This window comes from Panthera uncia, chromosome D4 (assembly GCF_023721935.1).
Source record: "Panthera uncia isolate 11264 chromosome D4, Puncia_PCG_1.0, whole genome shotgun sequence".
Classification (NCBI taxonomy): Eukaryota; Metazoa; Chordata; class Mammalia; order Carnivora; family Felidae; genus Panthera; species Panthera uncia.
In genome coordinates this window covers 7,500,975-7,515,918 of record NC_064807.1, presented here as the reverse complement: position 1 = coordinate 7,515,918, position 14,944 = coordinate 7,500,975, and the positions used below count along the sequence as shown (strand labels likewise).

Genomic DNA, 14,944 nt, shown 5'->3' with positions numbered 1-14,944 from the left:
CACGTACAAAGGCCCTGAGGCAAGGTGAGCTGGTGTTTTCCAGGAATCGCAAGCAGGAGGAGCAGTGGTAAATGGATGTGATTAAGGCCAGACCACTGAGGGCCCAGCAGCCTACAAAAAGGAGTTCAGACTTTATCCAAGTGTGGTGGGGGAAGGGCCCCGGGAGGAAATCATCAGACATTCCATTTACATTTTAATACAAGTTTTTTTTTTTTAATGTTTATTTATTCTTGAGAGGCGGAGCAAGCTCGGGGGAGGGGCAGAGAGAGAGACTCGGAATCCTAACCAGGTTCCGGGCTCTGAGCCATCAGCACAGAGCCTGACTCGGGGCTCAAACCCAGGAGCTGTGAAATCATGACCTGAGCCGGAGTTGGGTGCTTAACTCACTGAGCCACCCAGGTGCCCCTGCATTTACAGTTTAAAGGACAGCTCACGTGGTGTGGGTGGTGTGAGGGGAGAAGGGGATGGTATGAGCAGACCAGACCCCGGCGTGGGGGACAGTTTCAGGACTGCAAGAGTTGAGATGGGAGTGGACAGTGCAGCTGATCAGGCTTAAGATGTGTTTGAAGGTCGAGCTAACAGGACTTACGGATTAATCAGATGAAAGAATGCTAGAGAAGGGGAGGAATCAAAGTTGACTCCCAGGCTTTTTAGTTCTTAGTAGTAAACGAAGGTAGCTCATTATTCTCCTCCGTTATCAAGAAAACAGACTGGACTCTGAAAATTATGCTCATAAAAGTTTTGCAGACAACACAGACATTTAAATTAGAGACAGATCAGAGACAAATCAGACAAGGCTAGAGAAGCCAGTTCAGCAATGTCCTTTTGTTGTTGTTTTATTCCCCCCCCCCCCATTGGAGCCATTCCAATCACTAGGTAAGTAAGAAGAAAGGAGCAGGTATCACCGATTTCCCTGTATGTGTGCTAAGAGGAGTAGATCAGGTTGGCATATTTAAGAAGCTGTTAGTAAGGTGAGTATCTCTGTGAGAAGAATGCTCAGTCCAAAGGCCAATAACTCAACTGATATCTGCTATAGAGGGTAAAGCATGGCTGCGGTCATGGATCAGAACTGAAGAAGTTTAAAGACTTGTGGGCTACTCTGCCCTGGAATAAAGATCGAAAAGTACCAGAAACTTTCCACAGATATAAAGAAAAAAATGTAGCACCAGGACCCCAAGCTTTTCCAGTCTAAGACCCAATATTCTAATCTCCATCTTCAAGGCTAGGATACTGGGATTTTCTGCTTCTTCTAGGCTCACAGCATAGACGTGGGGAACAATGTTCATCACATTCAGTGATTCTCAAATAAAACGTGTGTGTGTGTGTGTGTGTGTGTGTATATGTATTGTGGGTGGATTTTAAACACCACCTCTCTTGACCTCGATTATCTGTGGAAGTCACTTTCCTAGAAACTGACCCCTTCATGGGACACTGGATGAGGATAACTGTTTTCAGTATAGAAAGTGCTACAACCCAAAGAGACAGGATGAGGTATGCGATCACGTGGCGTTGGGAGAGCAGACACCAAGGTGCGGGTGGACTAAATGGCCATTTGAAGCCTCTGTTTTTCAACCACGGCTCTTCCCAGTTATTTCAATGGTGAGGGCTGACAAGCTTTATTTTTGGGCCAGTGCTTAATAATTGCCCTGTAAAGGGCCACCAGGGTGGCTCAGTCGGTTAAGCGTCCGACTTCACCTCAGGTCATGATCTCACAGTCTTTGAGTTCGAGCCCCGTGTCGGACTCTGTGCTGACAGCTTGGAGCCTGGAGCCTGATCTGGATTCTGTGTCTCCCTCTCTCTCTGCCCCTCCCCCTGCTTGCGCTCAGTCTCTATCTCAAAAATAAATTAACATTAAGAAAAAAATAGTCGCCCTGTAAGTCACGTACCCTTCTATACCTGTGGGATGTGTCTGTGACCTGTCAGAGGAGTGCTTGCTCACCGGGAATGGTTGTTTTTTTTTTTTTTTTTTTTTTTTTTAACACTAAGTGACTCTTCAAAATCCTTGAATATAGGTCATGACTACATAAAATACAAGCTTGGGATTATAAGGGACAAAACTTGTCGTGTCAAATTGTATTAGAAACAGAAAATAACATAAAACCTGTGCTGCCTTGCTGGTTTAGGCTTTACAAAGGACAGCCTTTGTCTCTTGGGGACCAGATAAACTGGTTGTGTATTGTCATTTTTTCTTCTGTTGGGCATAGAATATGTTCTGAACTCTCGCTGGGTGGGTAACAGGATAGGGAGGCCTTGGGAATGTATGCCAGAGTCACCAGGGTACCCATCCTGGGCAAATACACAAATCTCTGTCCTCAAGAGAAAGCCTAGTGTCCCGAGTGCCCTTTAAGAGGCTCCTCCCCCATTCACACACGAAGCTCCGCCCATTGCTGGCACTGTCTCCTCTTAGCTTTTGGGCATACTCATGGCCAGGTCCGACGGGCTTTCCGATTTCAGGCAGATGTTCCTTCTTCTACTTCTATTTTTGGGTCATTCCCGTGTATCTTCACAGCCTCTCCTGGCACAGCTTCACAATAGCCTAAGTGATGCTTGCCTGTCGATCTGGTCGTCTCTTGTGAAGTCTGGACACTCTGATGGGTGCCCTCATGGCGCATTTGGTTGAGCATTCGACTTCAGCTCAGGTCATGATCTCATGATTCATGAGTTCGAGCCCCCGTCGGGCTCTGTGCTGATAGCTCGGAGCCTGGAGCCTGCTTCAGATTCTGTCTTCCTCTCTCTCTGCTCCTTCTCTGCTCATGCTCTCTCTCACTCTCAAAAATGAATAAATGTTAAAAAGAATAAAAAAAAGACTGGACACTTTGAGAGGGCAGGGTTCTGTCAGTCGTGTCGACCACTGTGTCCTCAGTGTTTAGCATTATCGCCTGGTACCCAAAGGGCAGCCGAGTAAGTGACTCAAAAAATGAACGTACCCCAATGCTGGGATAGATTTTGATAAACTTGAATGTTTCATATGATGCTTCTGAGTTTAGCCATTATTGCACATATACTAGGAGATTAACAAGAGAGAGGAAAGATTACGCGGGGTGCGTGTGTGTGCACACGCATGTGTGTGTGAGGTTGAAAAAAAAATCCTGAGTGGGTGAAGATATCAATGTTCTTGCTTGTTTAGAAAATCCCAGGGAAGAAAGGACAGCAAAGCTAACAGACCTAGTTTTGAGCTGTTCAGACGCTACAGATGGAGACAGGAATGGATGGTGAGTAGCAGGCTTCTCGTAGTGAAGATCACAGAAAAGCAACGTAGGGAACCCCCACAGTGGATGACAGCAGGGGGGGTCCTAGCAATGTGTGTGTGCGCATGCGTGTGAACACACGCATGAGAGCAATTGTGTGTTGTAGCAAAGTATGCGGGTTGCAGGAGATGGCTGGAACCGGAAGAACTGGTCCACCACCGTCCAGACCAACGAATCAGGGGGGACCATTCTTTTCTAGGAGCCTCCCACCTGGACAACGGGAGCCGGCAATGGCCTTTTGTTTCCTAGGCATTCCCCCATGGGTCCTTCTCCCCTGTCAAACCCTCCTTAGCACCTAGCACGGTGGAGCACCGGGCCCGCGGTGTGGAGGCTGTAAGGAAATTTTACGTTCCTGCCCTCAGAGAACGAGTAATCCACTTAGCAAGGCAACATCTGGGAAATGACAAATAAATAAAACAGATGATAATAACCAAGAGATGTAACAGGGAAACTTGTCTCTGCGAGCTGTAAGAAGCAAGGGGGCTTTCTGGGTTGAGAACTAACCCAAGCTCCAGGTTGGGTGATGTTCACTCAAGAATAGGACAATAATGGAAGGTCCTTATTGTCTTCTTAGGTAGAAAAGATCCTGAAACAAGATGTAGAAACAAACGAACTAAGACAGTGAGCAGGCTGCTTTGACAGGAGCAGAACTGTACAGAATTGCAAAGAAGATACACAGAAAACAGTTGCTGTCCTTAACCCCTTAGCATCCAGAAAAGCTACAACAGGTTTCCCATGCTGGCTTAGAAAATGGTATCAGTGAAGACCAGCCCTGGTTACTCAAAGGCATGGAAAGACTGTACATATACATACCTAGAACTGGAGCAAATGTCACATCTGATATGAATAAAAAACAGTATGGCTTCCCAATACTTGACATGGACTCAAGAAACCAATATTCCTTTTTTTTTTTTGGTTAAGGTATTTTGACTACCTCCTCAAAAACAACTGTCCCTAACATTCCCTGCTGTGGATTCCTGTACGAGATTGTGTACTCCCAGAGGAGGCCACATCGTTTCTCTATTTTCGGTCTTCCCTGGCTCAGAGACGGGGCTCATCGGAGTCGCTCCATGCGGTCGATCCACAGGTCTCCTTAAGCTCTGTCACTTGCACTACAGAGCACGCCATGTCTGGGCACTTCTGCCGAATGGAGAGAGGCAGCTGTGTTGGACAAGATGAGCGACACAGATCCAGCTGACTTTTCTTGGGACTGTGAAGATTTCTCCGTCTGAGGAAGCGATTTGCATCGATATGTTTGTTTCCTCTGCTCTAACAGACATGCTATGAAACAGTATGAATAGACCTTTCCAAAGACACGGGGTTCCTCTTATGGGAAGCCACGGTCATTAAGTACCACTGGCTCACTCAACGTGACATAGTCAAACACCCCTTCCCTTAATAATGTTTAAATCAACATTCGGTGATGTAGTGTGGTGCCGCTTAAATCACTGAAACGATGTATCATCCAGATACTGTTCCGAAATAAAAATGGATACTCGTCAAATTGAGAGAACTTGCGTTTATTTTATTTTACGACGGTAAGGATCAAAGAAGCTGATGCTAACTGGATAGACGCGGTGGACTGTTCCTGACTTCTGACAGTGACTCAGCTCATTTTATTAACAAGTTAAAGCTAAGTAAATGATGAATCAATGCCCGCGAAGCAGGAAAGAATGCCAGTTTCCCACTAAAAATCGCAAAGTGTGATAAACCTATTTCCGTTAAGAAAACTGCTGGAGTTTTTACTGGGGGATTTCCCAGGCAAACAGAGGCAAAGATACATAAACCAGAAGCGGAAGGTAAGCACATTTCCTCTTCGTGTTTTTATGCTGCACACTAATGCAAACACAGGGCATAATTCAGGGCTATTTCACATTATCCTCCTCTCCAAAACCCGATCGGAAGAGATAACCTTTCATACACTTGCCCAGTCCAGTTGGGTTGGCAAAGGAATGGGCACACATCTGGTGGGAAGGACACAGCAGCATGGCAAAGCCACAGATGTCAGAAGGCTTCATCGCTCAGCCATATAAAGGACCATCGTGTCCTTCTCCTTCCTCCCCCTCCTCCCTCGCACGCTGGTCTACCTCGACAACTACTGTCGTTACTTAACAACACCCTCTGGCTTCTAAACCTCAATCTCAGCGATGCCAAGGTTGCCTGTCTTCACACCATGTCACATGACACTGTCACATGCTGTGGTCCATCTCATCTTAACTCCCCATGGAGTGCAGACAAAGGCTCGAAAGAGTGAAGGGACACCGCATTCCCTAACAGGTGGTCCTGATGAGGAAGTTGCCTGTAGAGGAGGAAAAGAGCAGGCAAGTCTCAAGTCTGGAACATTCTGCAAAATAGATGTGCTGAGCTCTTCAGAAATTGCTAATGTCATGACGGACAATGATGATGATGATGATGGTAACTTTCTAAAAGGTGAGGAACTTCATTAGATTCAAGAGGACAAAAAAAATATGAGAATTGTGATCTTACTAAATCCTGGATCAGAAAAAAAAAAAAAAAAAAAAAAAAAACGAAAGGAAAGAAAAAAAAACAACTCCAGCTAGAAAGAATGTTATTTACACAATCGAGGAAATTTCATATTGACTGCATGTTAGATAATGCTTTATTGATGTTAACTTTCCGGAGTGTGATAATTACATTGTGATTATGCAGGAGAAATGTCCTTCTTAGGAGAGCTTTCCCGAAGTAATTAGGGTTAAAGCTCAATGATATTCACAACAATCTCTCAGAGGGTTTCTGAAACAACAGGCAAGCAAACAAACAAAGGATCTCTGGAAGCAAAAAGAGAAAGCGATAAGACAGAAAGAAACAGAAGATGGCAAAATATTCACAGTGGGTAAATATGGATGCAGGGCGTATGGGTGCTCAGCCGTACTATTCTGGCAGTTTTTTATACGTTACCAACTTTCAAAGGAGGGAACTGAAAAAAATTAAAATTATGCAACAAGACAAAATATTAAAAACAAACAAAGCCAAGCGGCAGGAGCACCTACGGAACACGTTCCAACAGCCTTCCTTGGAGCTGGGCTTTCCAACATCAGGTGTTTGGGTGGTTGTTGTTAACTCCAATAATGGCAAAGATATTTTTCTACATATACTCTTTTTAGGCTGTGTACAAGAAGAAGATACACAGATTGCTTTTCTCTTGTATTCCTGTAAAGAGTCATCATGAGTATTCATAAGAAGATGGGACAAAGGAGACGAGGTCCCGAGAGATGGGCTTCTCAGCTGTGCTACCTTGTGGAGTTAAGATTCTCAACCAGGCAGGAGGAAATGAGATGATGAGAAGCCCATGGCTTACATCATTTAAAACCCAACTGGAAGGGCGCCTGGTAGCTTTGGTTGGTTAAGTGTCCGACTCTTGGTTTCAGCTTACATCATGATCTCATGGTAGTGGGATCAAGTCCTGTGTTGGGCTCAGTACTGAGTATGCAGCCTGCTTGGGATTCTCTCTTTCTCCCTTTGTTCCTCCCCTGCTCATGTGCTCTCTCTCTCTCTTTTTCTATTATCATTCTTTCTCTCCCACTCTCCCTTCTCCTGAACACCCCTTTTGCTGCTGTTAATGACACACTTTTCCACATATGTCTAGAGGTGTAACTCGCAAATGAATCCAGCCCTTCCTCTTTACTCCATAATAATTAGCGATTCTGCCTCTTAAATAATAGCCCTTGGATAAATTCTCCATCCTAACCACTTCACCTTAGTTCAAGTTCTCATCTTACTCACAAGAACTCCTGCAACAGCCTCTTTCTTGTTTTCCCCATCCCCTGTCCCTGCACCCAGCCTCAATTACTCTGCCAACTGAGTCCCTTCTCTACAATGACAATCTGATGTGTCTCTCCCCTCAGAGACAGGCTAGAGGGATTCTTCGCTTCCAGTAAGAGGTAAATAATCCCTTACCATAAAATATAAAGCTCCACACGAGCCAACCTACTCTTAACTGACTTCATCAGTCCTGTCCACTGTGGATGATGGCACCTGAGCATATGGGTACCTCCTTCCACAAGTGTCCTTGCCCCTCTCGCGTCTCGTACGTGTTCCTCTGGCTGCCTTGGATGTTGTTCCCCATTTATCCATCTGGGAAGTGTGACTCTTCCTTCCATGCCTAGATCACTCTTTCTTTCCCTCTCTACCTGAGGCAGAATTAGGGACACCCTCCTCTTCTGGCTCCTAAGGTATCTCTATTACATCACTGATCCAAAGAGCATTACCATACTTGGATTATATGTCTGTCCTTGCCACTAAATCCTAAGGGCGGCATCATGTTTTAATAATCTTGGCACCTCCAGCACCCGGAACGATGTCCGACATGTAGTATTCCACAGAAGTTTATGAAATAGAGATGTATCGTTAAGTGAAGAGTAGGGATATGTAAAAAAATATACGGTTTATCAAACTTTAAAACACACATCTTAAAACTCATGGACGAGGCCAACACCAACGAAACCACAGATCGCTGGTGAAATTCCAGACTTCCAAGATTGAAAACCTTTGCTCCCGCTGCCTATTCAACCAACCCATTATTAGTCCCCCAAATGCCTATGACTGCAGCACCGGGGTCCCTACAAGAACTTTTTTTTACCGTGGATGTCTGGGAGTAACCCCTACGTAGGTCAATTCGAGCCTGCTGACACGTGGAGAGGAAAACAAGAGGAACCATGTGCTGTCCACGCCACTGGCGGGTTCAGAGGTCCACAGACGGACCGAAATATCAAGATTTTAAAAACTGTCCCCAAAACTCTTTATGAGGATGGCATCAACGCAGAATCTTCGGTAAAAAGCCCTTTTCTGGTCGCCCGCATAAAATCCTGTGCCCTTTAACCCTATACTCTCAAAGCTGTCACCCATCTACGGGCTCAAGGCACCGTTTTGCACCTGGAAGGCTTTCCAGCCTATGGGGACACTGTCTTAAAGAGGAGCCCCCAAAACAAACTGAGGACAGTGTGAGAGACGGAAATTCGGATGCGTTTTCCCAGCGTCCGACACTTCAGTGCCTTCTCATTTTTTCCCCCACGGAAAAGAAGACAGGTAATGAAGACAGGTAAAGAACCAAGCTATTTGGTCCACGTGCTTTTTGCACATGTACTCTTGACACGTCCCCTCTGGAGGACTCAACCCACCACCGACGGATGATCAACAAAATTCAGCAACTGTCACGGCGCTTCTCCGCGCGGCGGACTTCAGCGGCGACACCTACTACTAGAAGAGAGCCAGCTGGCCTTACCTGTCGGCTCCCGCGTCCACGGCCGCGAGCAGGGGTAGCTGGGGGGCGGGGTGGTGGGGGCTCCCCTGTACGCTGTGTCCCGGAGAAGGGTGACCGACAGTGTGCGGGGCTCCGCTTCGGCTCGAGTGACTGCTGGAGAAGACGGAGGCTGCAATCAAGGAGAACAAGCATCAGACGGCGCGTGTTTGACCCCGAAGGCTGACCGCGAGTGTGTTTTAGGGGCCCGCTCTCTTCTCGGTGGTGTTAAGGGGACAGTTCCTGGCTCACTGGATCTACACGGCTTCTGTTTTCATGGTGGAACAGGCTCCCCGGTGGGTGGGCCCTTCCTGCTGCCCCGGGGAGCGCGTGAGCAACTCCCCTGAAGTTCATGGTTCGTCTCCTGAGCGGTGCCCTGCCCTCCCGCCAGCTCCCAGTGCGGGCACCATAAAGTCGGTCGATCCTGTAATGTCTGCATCTGCAACAAGGTCGCTGTACAAGCACTTTTCAGTCACAGGGGACGACAGGGGACAGAACGCTTGGTGTGCTGACCCACAAGGGGCAGGACACAGGCCGTCTGCCTCTTCTCAAGGCTGCCGCGAGCCTCTGTGGGTCAGCCTGGCTCTCTCTTGTGTCCCTGCTGAATCAGGGGTAATAGAATATCTTGTCCTGGTCGTAGCCCCCGGGCAGGATCTGCTACCCTCTTAACCCCAGAGACTGACTGACCCCGGGCATTTCCCTGATGGTGTGGCGGATGGACACACTTGGTCCCCACCAGTGATGAGCCCATGCCCGGCACCACAAAACACGAAAAGGGGCCTCAGACACAGCTCTGGCTTCCCCCCCACTGTTGCCCTATTACGACACAGAGACTGAGTTGCGGCCTCATTCATAGGGGCAGCCTAGCCTCTGAGAAGTGTACAAGACCTCAAACTTACATACGTGCCCGTTTAGATCAGCTAATTGGTACAATGTCACAAAAGAGACGGGGCTTGTCACTTTCAGAGTCTATCGCTATCAGAGAGGCTCTCAGTGTCTGGGACCTACGCAGCAGACATCTCATTATGCTGCAATCAAACCAGCATCATTACTCTGACTCTCTTCAACTTCCTTCTCTATACAAAGCGATGCTGAGCTTTCTACCCATCTCTGCTCTTTGTGAACTTACTCCACTGATGTCAAAGAATAAATGGATCTAAAAAAAAAAAAATAATAAAAGAAATCAGGTTCAGGATTAAGAAGAAGCAGCCACATAATCAAAGAGATTTGAGGGTTTAAAAGTTCAGGGAGCGATACTTTTAGACCAGTACCACTTTTCTCCAACCTCTTCAGGTTAGAATTAATACCCCAGATGACCCCGCCCCCCAAAGCTTAACCCAATGGAACGAGAGTTCAAGCACTTAAAGGAACATGTGAAGAAGCAGAATTACCATCTTCCTGCTCAAAAGCTACTGACAAGGGTGTGATCTGATGGGAAGGGTTTATTTCTGGAAAGTCAGCACTGTGTCAGGTTAACTCTTGTCCTCAGAAAACTGCTGCCTCCACAGCCCCCCAAGTTTGAAGAGGTGGTGAGACTAGAAAGTGCTTAGTAGCTCAAAAAGGCACTCACGGTGCGTCAGCCTCCAGAAAAGTTGCACGTTTGCAAACTCGCTAGAGTCACCTTATGAATCACTACTCTCATTTGTGCTCAGCTCACTCGGGCAACCACAATTCTGCTTGTATTCCAAATAATAATTTTACCCAGGGGAGAAGGCTGTTTGGAGTGACTGTGGCAACGGTTTCAATGCTGGTGTTTGTCAGCACGGAGCTTGGTGTTTTATATACTATTCCAAAAACTAATGGAATAATAAGAGGTCACAGAGACACTGTGGAAACACAGCTAATTTTTTTCCTGCCTTAGCGTAGAAACATGAGCTCTCCTATTTATTCTGCTGGAGTTGCTGAACGCGCCCACCGCTTACGATCCCCTGGAGGTGTTCCTGTATGTATGTGTTCCTCACAAGGGGAGCAGGGCCCCTGCTGCTTCCAACCCCATGGGCAACAGGGTCTCTTGGTGCACACCCTCGATGCTCTACTCTACGGCAAACAGAAAAATGTGGTGTTTCCCGGAGGTCTACGTCAGCCGAATCAGCTACATTTTTGCATCAGCTGCAATCAAAGAGGTTGGGAAATTCAGTATGGTTTGCAGCCTGCCACACACCGAAAGTTAGGTCTGGTTAGGGCCTCTCCTTCAACTAATAGCCAGGACCAACCGTCTCGCCATTCCTCCATCCATCCGTCTATCCACCCGTCCATCCTCCAACCATTATTTTTTCCTACGTGCCTACTACATGCTAGCCATTCTACTATATGTGGGTCCCTAACCCTGAGGAGGCTGCAGTTAAGTGAGGGGAAGAGGTCTCTATACATCAGTGCTACCCAAATGCTGAGGGCCGCTAGGAGAGATCATCAAGTGGTGTGCAAAGCGCTTTAACGCGCTGTCTTCCCTTTGGTCCCATGATGTGCCCTGTGCTCTGGCCAAATCAGACAACTGGCCCGGCCTCAAATATACCACAGCAACTTGTGCCACTGTGCTTTTGACTATAATATCCTCTACCTATTTTAATACTTATGCTCTGAATGCAGTTACCTATGTTCCTCTGATTCCTCTCTCCGCGGCCAATCGTTCCACAGGGACGTATGGAGTATGTATGTGTGGCCGCACTGAGCCAGGTCCTGGGACAGACTAGGGAACAAGGTGGCCTTGAGGCCGGCTATCTCCAACAGTACCATTCATGCTTGTTTGACTAAACGGATGTGAACACAGACTCAATGTCAACGGAGTCCTTCTTGGGCTCAAGGAGCAGGACAGGAACAGAAAGAAACATGTACCCGCCCAATCCTGTTGATCCCTGGTCATAGACTGCTCTCGGGTGTGGCTTCTCTCGTATCTCCAAGTAGGCACGTATTCCAGAGTGGCTAAAGCTCTCCCAGATACCCAAGAGCAGGGCATCCGAGAAGCCTGTGGGCAGAAGGCCAGAGACACAGGGTACAGTTGAGGGGAGGTGCTTCTAAGTTCTAGCTGGTGCAAATGGTTTCCACAGCAGCGTCTGCCGGCAGGAATAGTGGTGGAGAGGCTATGTGGTGGGCCGTGAGAGGTCCACGAGACAGGGCAGAAGACTCAGAAACCTGCCCTCCTGCTGTGCGGAGGCCGTGTTGACCGGCCAGCAGTCAAACACATATCGATAGCCCTTTCTTCCGCTGCTAACCCTGGTGAATGGCACTGAGACAGGCAGGGACCCTTTGGCTGGGGACCCCACGAGAATAACAAAGAGGGGTGCTTTAGGGTTCGATTTGAAGTCTGAATTTATAAAGTATACAGAACAGTATCTTATGTTGGTTGTAAGAAATCCCCTGTGAGCAAACCGAAGCCTGTGACTTGTTTCCATTGCCTAACAGATGGGATGAGAAATACGGGACAAAATCTCTCCCGGTGAGGTAGGGAACCTAGTAGAAGCTTCTAGTCCAGTGTCTACACAGAGCCCTTTGTGTGTAGTCCCGGGCAAGACTGCTGCTTGTGGATGCTTCCTGTGACCACTGTAATGACCACAGACTTAGAGGAAGTACAAACAACATGGCTTACCAACATTCACCCAGCCCCATGTCATGCACCCTTCTGATACAATGGACAAAACTCTGGAATGAGATAACTGTGACTTTGGTAGGAATGCCCTTGGCCTCTACCAGAGATCCACATTTCTCAGTAATTGCCACTGTGGCACAGGTAGTATCTCTCCTACTTATACTGACTTCTAGGAATTTCCAGCTCTGTCGGTCATATGTCCAGGCTTTTATATTAGCACAGTCTAAGAACTAACTTCCTTCCTTCCTTCCTTCCTTCCTTCCTTCCTTCCTTTCCTCCTTCCTTCTTCCTTTCTTCCTTCCTTCCTCCCTCCTTCGTTCATTCCTCCCTCCCTCCCTCCTTCATTCATTCCTCCCTCCGTTCCTCCTGCCTTCCTTCCTCTTTCCCTCCCTTCCTTCCTCTCTCCCTCCCTCCCTTCCTTCCTCCCTCCCTCCCTCCCTTCCCAATTTTCCAGCCCCTACTCCACCCGAGGCAGGTGCTGGTCTCTCTTAATGTTTGAAGCTGAGTATCTGCTGACTTCACACATAATGCCCAACACGACACATGTTTTGCCAAGTGACTTTTTAACCTCCAGAAGAAAATCTCCAGGTGAGAGCGCAATAGTAAGGTTGTTTACAAAAGGAAACATTTCCTTCCATACACACTCAAAATGATTTTTCGAACTCAGCCAACGGGGCGTACAACTATCGATCAGAGTGTAAGGAAGGGAAGTGATCCCTCTAGAATCTAGAGCAATATTAACAAAATCGTTGTGATCCAATCAGCTGGTGCATGCAGGCTGCCCACGGGGGTGGCCTTCATTGCCCTGTGTCACCACGGGGGTTAGTGCAGCTTTCAAGGCTGGAAGAGAGCTTTTAGGGGACTCTCCAGACACGCTGGTGACTGACAGCCGGAACAGGTGATTAGGCACGGCGGAGGAACATATTGGAAATTCTTATTGCTTTTGTGATTCTTAAGAGATGGTGGAGTCCCCGAGGAAATAAAAGCCTGGTGTTGAGATGAAGTCTGTGAGCTCTGCCCTCAGAGGAGGACCCAGGAGCTAGCCTCCCTGCTCCTCTGGGCTTTCTCTCTGGAGCAGAGCTTACTGAAGTCTCCCCACCTGTCTCCTGTAGAGGGGGGCGCAGGTAAGTAACTCAGTTGGGCTTTAGCGCACTAACAGAGCAGCACGGGTTGACACGTGTGGTCCCCAGATGCGATCTCACCAGCTACTGGGAGCAGGGCATTCTAGGCTAGAGCCTCTAACTAGCTCAGGTTAATCTGGGTTAATCAACAGCCCTCTCTCCATCCACATGAAAACAATTAATCTGTATCTCTATGGTACGGACAGGGCACCCTCGGGGATACGTTGGCTGTCATGTGCGAATGGAGGCAGGCAAGGAGTGTTCCCGAAATGAGGCCAACTTATCTCAGGCCCTCTTCCCAATGCCACAGAAGGCTACCATGGGCCTTGCTTGGTGACTATGTTTCGTCATTTTAGAGGGCAGGGAGGAAGACCTCCCTTGTCGGGCTGAGGTGTATTGAAAATAGCCGATTGGAGGGCATAGTCCTGTTTGAAGCCGTGTGGGCGGTCAGAGCCCTACTCTTCAAGCTTCACCTTACAAACCATTCATCCAGGGTCGAATGTCGATTCAGATTCACCAGGTCTTGGATGCAGGGAGGGCTGAGGTTCTGAACCTCGACCAAACTCCCAGAGTGCCTGCTGAGGCTGATCTGGGGAGTGCACTTGGAGTATTAGGTGCCAGACCACATCTCAGCTGCATTTCGTCGTCCCGCTGCCCTACACCTCAGAGCCAAGTTAACATTTACTGAGTACTTTGCAAACCCCTCCCTGGTTTACTGATGAGGAACTTGAGGCCTTACTGGGTTCCTGACTAGGGTACCCGGTCTAGGTCACGGGGCTGAATTCAAACCTAGGAACACAGATCTCAGATCACATGCCTAGGAGTGTTGATCCTGTCTCAGAACTCCCGCGCACTCCATTTGCAAAGACTGGAGTCACTAGGCGTTCTTCCCTCCCACGCACAATGCACCCGGCCGGCTTCAGCCACCAAAATGCTGGTTACAACGCAAGAGGGATCCTCCCTCTTCTGCTTCCGCCCATGCTGAGAGCACCGGAGTGACCTCAGCACGGCCGAGAGAAATTTTCCAGCTCTGAAAATTAACGGAGGTGACAAGTTAAGTAAATTATTTGGTTTGGAAAACAAACAGCTGGTAGGAAATGTGCTTTTTCCCAAATAAAGATTTCAGATGCCTGTCAGGGGTGTATTGATCTACTGGTGGGAACGAAGGAGGGCAGGGAGGAGTTATTCGTGAGCAATGAGATACATGCACCTGTTCCCACAAGTGGCCACAGTGTGGTAGGCTGAGAGGCCACCACCTCCATCAGTCACGCACAAAAGCGGATTTGCCGTGCAGATCCGCTGAGTCTGAGTTCTCGCGGTAAATGTGCATTTGGAGTCATTTGCGATTGCTTAAAAAGCCACTGCGTTGTTCTCTGCAGCGGGCCTACTCTCGTAGGAAAGGGGGAACCGGTGTCACCCACAGGCTGTGAACTCGCTTACAGGGAGTGCTTGAGTGATGCCGTAACCCTGAGACGTGACAGTTAATGCTTGGTAGCCGGTGCCCTGGAGGAGGTGTGGGCTCACCACCCATCTCCCCGGCAGTATTTCCAGGTCCGAGCACAGAGGGCCCCGCTAAGCAATGAAACCAGGCTGAGTTGGCTTTCACAGAGATATTAAAAAAGAATTCAAGGGGCGCCTGGGTGGCTCAGTCGGTTAAGCGGCCGACTTCGGCTCAGGTCATGATCTCACGGTCCGTGAGTTCGAGCCCCGTGTCGGGCTCTGTGCTGACAGCTCA

The 14,944-nt window shown here is 48.2% G+C and overlaps 1 protein-coding gene across 4 annotated transcripts in view; it reads right to left on the bottom strand.

The window, feature by feature from the left end:
* Window positions 1–14,944, bottom strand: part of GLIS3 (GLIS family zinc finger 3) — a 444,686-nt gene that overhangs the window by 38,899 nt on the left and 390,843 nt on the right. For all 4 annotated transcript variants that reach the window (XM_049632910.1, XM_049632924.1, XM_049632916.1 and 1 more), the window contains one exon: window positions 8,491–8,638. In XM_049632910.1, the coding sequence (XP_049488867.1) occupies window positions 8,491–8,638 (148 nt within the window). The remainder of the gene's footprint in view (window positions 1–8,490; window positions 8,639–14,944) is intronic.